General features: G+C 47.1%; 1 protein-coding gene across 1 annotated transcript; it reads left to right on the top strand.

Annotated features, from left to right (window-relative positions):
• Nucleotides 1-2,731: 2,731 nt before the first annotated feature.
• Nucleotides 2,732-5,727, top strand: LOC148028625 (uncharacterized). The gene is made up of 2 exons (XM_087687427.1): nt 2,732-4,542; nt 5,202-5,727. Exons 1-2 carry the CDS (start codon nt 2,843-2,845, stop codon nt 5,515-5,517), a joined length of 2,016 nt encoding a protein of 671 aa, XP_087543553.1. The 5' UTR covers nt 2,732-2,842; the 3' UTR covers nt 5,518-5,727.
• Nucleotides 5,728-6,102: the final 375 nt, after the last annotated feature.

Here is a 6,102-nt window from a genome sequence, read left to right as displayed (position 1 = left end):
TATCTTATTGTACTTATATGTGCACTTTGTACATTGTCACCTTTTTATTGTTTTCTACACTCACGTACATTCACCTTTAAGTGAGAGGTTGTTGGGGGTTAAAGGCCACCTCATGTGCCTAACCATCCACATTTACTTGTATTCACTGGCTGGGGACACCTATACATTGCAAGTGGTAATTGTCCATAATTGTTACTTTGTATTTTATTCTTTACATGACAATAGAATAAGGGAAGGCAGGTCACACATTATGACTGTTGGAGTTTTCTCACATTGATCTCTCTTTTCTTTGCTTGAACCTCCATAGCTCCTGCTTCCGCTCGTGCTTCCACTCCTACTCCATCTTTTAGAAGGCCCATGTGGATATTTAATTGAAAGTGTTTCAATAAATTTTAGACTTATTAGACTCACTCATTAGATATGCTTTATATTGGCCTAGATGATCCCCTTGAGTGGTTGGGCTGTTTTAGCTTCAAGATTTTAAAGAAGAGAGAAAGATTTAAATAGTTGGGTGCCCATTAGGGTCGATCTGACATAGTTGCAATGCTTTCAATGGTGTTTACTGAAGTTTTAAGATATGATTTTGTAAATGGTTGCAAGAGGTTTATTCTTTTGATGCAAGCTAGTGATATTCAACTTCATGCTAGTTGTTAGTGTTATTTTTGTGGCTACCATTTTGGCCTTCTTGGCAATGTGTTGGAATAGCTTGGAAAAACGACTCAAGTCCTTATGGTTTGTGTATGACAAACCAGAGTGGTATGCAATATCATGGGATACACTTACTTTTGATAAAAAGAAAGGAGGTCTTGGAATAGAGCGAAGGCTGGGTGATCTTGAGAATGCTTGGGAAGTTGTATAATGATTGTCCTTGGGTCTAACTAGCTAGTTATTTGATAGAAGTTGGCAAACTACCAATTGAAAGATGGTTTGACATTAATTAGGAGCAAATAATATTCTCATGGGGTTTAAAGGTTAAAGTGGATACTTTTGAGGTGTTGTGTATGTTGGTTCATAGTAGCTAGAAGAGCACTATCAAAGACCTTAATTGGGGTGGCCATGCCAACAAAGAGGCAATGTAAGTTTATTGCAATCCATTTGGTTTGTTGATGTTGCCTTCTAGGATATGTTTACACATATGCTAAGCAATCCAAAGCTAGCAAAGAGAATGCATGAGAAGGGTCTCAAGAAGTGGTTGGACATGTGGGAGCCTAGTGAACATTGCCTTCTATCATTATAAGAATGTAGACTTATATTTTAGTTGAATGCTATTGGAGCCAACTTGTTGGAATCAGTGTTCACAAATAGGAGCGATGATTGGCCATCGTTCTTCATGATCCAACTGATTAGCTTAAGAAAATTCTACAAAACCAAAAACGGAAAATCCCCATTGGAGGTAGTTAAGAAGGATGACTTCATCCCTCGTAATATAAGGCATGTATTGAAGACACATAAGTATTAGAAAAAATATTATCCAAGTACTAAATAAAGAACTTGGAAGAGAAGGATAAGGGTTGTCTATGGAGAACCATGATGAACAAATTTTCCACTTGAGATTGCTAATTTCGACAATATGTCTCCCTTGTGTGGCTTGAGTGGTTGCCATGAATAATCAACACAACACATTTTCTTGGATTGTATGGAGGTTAGAGGCTTTTGAAAGGGCAAGTGGGTCGAGAAGGTAAGATTACGTGCCAAATTAGATGCAAGGAATGTGCTTTTCGGAGATTATGGGCAACTACATGAAGCCAAGCTACCTCTCTAGAATGCCAGTAGGGCAATATCAATTAGGACCATATAAAATCATAGGAATGGAAAGGTCTTTGGAAAACTTAGATGCAAGGAATGTGCTTTTCGGAGATCATGGGCAACTACATGAAGCCAAGCTACCTCTCTAGAATGCTAGTAGGGCAATATCAATTAGGACCATATAAAATCATAGGAATGGAAAGGTATGGAAAAATTTCCAAGTTTGTCCCTTTAGCTCTCAACAATGTAGATCTGATGCATGAACTGCTCTTAGAGGATTGTATAAAAAGGCCTCTATTCTTAGATCATTTTACAAAGCCTTAAAGTCTTGCAACAGAGTCTTCTTAGTTAGATCCATGTCCTTTTTGGGAGATGCACATATTCTCTAATTAATACAATACCGATTTAAAAAAGAAGTTCATCCTTTAGATGTGAAGTGATAATAGATGTCTTGGTATTACTAAGAGAACATTTATGTCAATATAAAATGGAGATTGCTACTTAAGCCAAGCGCTTTGAAACCCACCATGGGAGGGTTGATTGTAAATTCTAGGGTTAGTTTCGAACTTTAGGGAAATGCCATGGAGCAGTTTGGCAATGCGCAACGTGTGAAGGTCCTTAAGTTAGCCCAGATGACCATATTCGTAGCGACCCGCGGGCAACTCTCATGCGTGTGACATGTCCCTTATAAATATCGCAGTGAAAGTCGTTCCAGTACAATGTACATGGACTCGTGTGTGCAATTGAGTGGGCTGGTAACTGCAGTAAAATGATGACATGGTGACTATTACGTGGGGGGGGGGAGCTGGGGTGGGCAGCTAGGACTGCTGGAGTTAAGAGGGGTTGGCGGTGGGAATCGTCGGCAGGTTTAGGGCGGGGTTTTTCTACGTGCATGGGGAGGTATAGATGGGATTGGTGATGAGGAACCAGTGGGACGGCAACACGTGGCATTGGCGGGGGTTCCAGGCTGGTTATATAGTGGGGTGAGGCGACATTCCAGAACGGCGAGAAGGTGAGGAATTACAGCAGAAAATCGCTCCAGATCAAACCGCAAGATATTGTCTGATAGTGAATCAGAGAGAGGGGGGAAGGTTGCATGGGGACGATGGACACTAGGATGACGACGCAGCTGTCTGCGCTCGCTGTGCTGTGCGTCCTGCTGTCTGCTGACGTGTCGACCTCGCTCGCCAGGACTACTCGTAACCTCGGCTACTATCAGTCTCCCTCGCCGTCATCTGGTTCGTCTCCGTCTACCACTCCGTCATCTCCAAGTTACACGCCCTCGTCATCCGGCTCCTCCCCGTCCACCACTCCATCAACTCCGAGCTACACTTCTCCCTCATCCGGCTCGTCTCCGTCTACCTCTCCGTCATCTCCAAGCTACACCCCTCCGACATCCGGCTCCTCTCCGTCCACCACTCCCTCAACTCCCAGCTACACCCCTCCGTCATCCGGCTCGTCTCCGTCTTCCACGCCGTCATCTCCCAGTTATACTTCTCCGTCATCCGGCTCGTCCCCATCCACTACCCCGTCTACCCCGAGCTATACTCCTCCGTCGTCCGGTTCATCCCCCTCCACCACTCCGTCATCTCCCAGCTACACTCCGTCATCAGGGTCCTCCCCTTCCACTACCCCGTCATCTCCTAGCTACACTCCCCCTTCCAGCTCCGGCAGCTCCCCGTCATCGTCCTACTCACCGCCATCCAACTCTGGAAGTTCCCCGTCATCGTCTTCCTACTCACCCCCATCTAGCTCCGGCAGCTCTCCCTCATCGTCCTCCTACTCCCCTCCGTCTAGCTCAGGCAACTCTCCCTCGTCGTCCTCTTACTCCCCGCCCTCCAACTCTGGAAGCTCTCCATCATCGTCCTACACTCCTCCGTCGTCCGGTAGCTCTCCCGTCGGGACTCCACCGACCTACTGCCCTCCCCCGTCAAAGTCTGGCAGCTCACCATCGTCCTCTTACTCTCCGCCATCTTCCGGTAGTTCGCCGTCGTCCTCCTACTCTCCGCCATCTTCCGGTAGCTCGCCTGTCGTAGAGTCTCCTCCATCATACTCGTCTCCGTCCTCCGGCAGCTCTCCTTCTGGCTCATCTCCGTCGTACACTCCACCTTCGTCTGGCAGCTCTCCTTCAAGCTCATCTCCGTCGTACACTCCACCATCCTCGTCCGGAAGCTCTCCTTCGAGCACATCTCCGTCGTACTCTCCACCATCATCCGGTAGCTCTCCTTCGAGTTCATCTCCATCGTACACCACCCCTTCATCTGGCAGCTCTCCTTCGACCTCATCTCCCTCGTACACCCCTCCGTCTTCGTCCGGCAGTTCACCTTCAAGTTCATCCCCGTCGTACACGCCACCTTCGTCTGGCAGCTCTCCTTCGAGCTCGTCTCCATCGTATACTCCACCATCTTCGTCTGGCAGCTCGCCTTCCTCTTCATACACGCCCCCGTCGTCCGGCAGTTCTCCCTCATCATCCTACACTCCTCCGTCATCCGGCAGCTCGCCGGACGTAGGAACACCTGCTCTGACTCCTCCTTACAGTAGCGGACCCAGCTCGGGCTCATCTCCAACAGTAGGAAGTCCCTTCTCGTCTCCTGTTGTTGGTTCTCCAATCACGTCTCCTGCGGTCGGCTCTCCCTTCTCGTCGCCTGTGATCGGTTCTCCCATCTCCTCTCCGTCAATTGGCTCCCCTCTGTCGTCTCCGGGCATTGGCTCACCCATTTCATCCCCAACTCCTGTCTCTCTGACGCCTCCTACGCCCTCTGGCGGATATGGTTCTGGTGGCAAGGGCTCGTGCGAGTAGGTTCCCGAATATGTTGAAATTTGTGATGGTTTCATAGTACTGCCCAAGTAACAATGTGTGATATTGTCTTGATACTGTAGCTACACACAACTAGTCGTATACCGTAAGCATTACTACATACTTTGTACTTGAAGCGCTCCAACGAGAATGTAGATGTATTCGTACCCGTCTAGCTGTCTCTAGTTTAACTTTTATGTGCTTAATCGCAAGCCCGGATAGAGTGGCCAATCAGCCTTCAATGTATAGGGCATTGCTAGGATTCTAACTCAAAAGTGATTAACAGGAATGCCGGTTAAGTAGTTATTATTCTTGATTTTAGCCTCCGGGTCTAGATCCTTGGAAGTGGTTGTATTGTAGTCAATTATTATCGTTGCACGTTTGTGTCGCGGCACCTAACGTAGCCGAAGTGGTGCTGATTGTAGTCAATTACAATTGTTACACGTATCTCTGATTGAACACAATGTAGTCACCGTGGTGCAGATTGTAGCCTTACTTAGCCGCGCTATATGTGAATGGACTGCTGACGTAGGTTTTGGTTGTATTTTCTCCATTATTGCTTGCAGACTCGTTTCGATATAAGTGGTATATTCACATGTAATTAGCCCCGCTATAAGCATTTATGTCCCTGAGCTAATTCTTCTTCACTGATTTACAGCTATTGGAGGAATAATGGTGGGAAGTTCCCTTCTGTGCTGTCCGTCTTGGGCTCTCTTGGGAAGGTATTCGGAGGTCGCACATCTTCTGTGTTCGGCTCGAGGATGACAGTAATGGAGGCTCTTGGCAACCCCAACCAGGATGAATACAGCGCACTGGCTCGGCAGGCGACAGCCTCTTTGCTCAACGCATACACAGTTCAGAACTTCGCATACACACCCCAGCAAGTGCGGGACCAATTCAATGCGGCCCTCGAGACACCCGAGCTGGCTAAGGAGCAGGCTTACAAGTTCGAGCAGGCCAATCTAGGGGTCTAGGCGCGGACTCCTCTCTCTCTCTCTCTCTCTCTCTCTCTCTCTTTCTCTCTCTCTCTCGTCATTCCAGTAGCTTGTACCCTCTGGCAACTGATGTGCCAGCTTGCCTGAGTTCCTCCTGTGTGTCCTTACGGGCGCTTGAGCTCTCGCCCACGTATAGGCCACCGCCCGCCTGTTATCGATCCTTCTTTTGTAATCAAATATCTTATCTTCGATATTGTGCAAAGGGATGTTCATGTGCAATCAAATACTTATCTTCGATACTGTGCGAAGGGATGTTCATGTGCAGTAAATTTACCTCAGGATACAGTTAGCACACGACTATAGGTGCACACGTCTAACTTGACCCCGTGCCATAGCCCTCGTAGTTGCCACCAGACGTTGGTAAAAGTTTTCACAAAACCTCGCAGTACCTTGCTACAGTCTAGAATGAAGTCTATGGTTGTGTATTGTATGCGATGATAGGAATTATTTTCCAGTCTAGACTGGAGTCTGGTTGTGTACTGTCTGCGATGATAAGAATTGTTTTCCAGTCTAGACTGGTCTCTGTGGTTGTATTGTGTGCGATGATAGGAAATGTTTTCCGAA

The sequence above is a fragment of the Lygodium microphyllum genome, chromosome 11, assembly GCF_053477565.2.
Source record: "Lygodium microphyllum isolate KBCC chromosome 11, Lygodium_microphyllum_v1.1.10, whole genome shotgun sequence".
Classification (NCBI taxonomy): Eukaryota; Viridiplantae; Streptophyta; class Polypodiopsida; order Schizaeales; family Lygodiaceae; genus Lygodium; species Lygodium microphyllum.
Note: the sequence above shows the minus strand (reverse complement) of the source record. Positions and strands in the feature narration are given on the sequence as shown.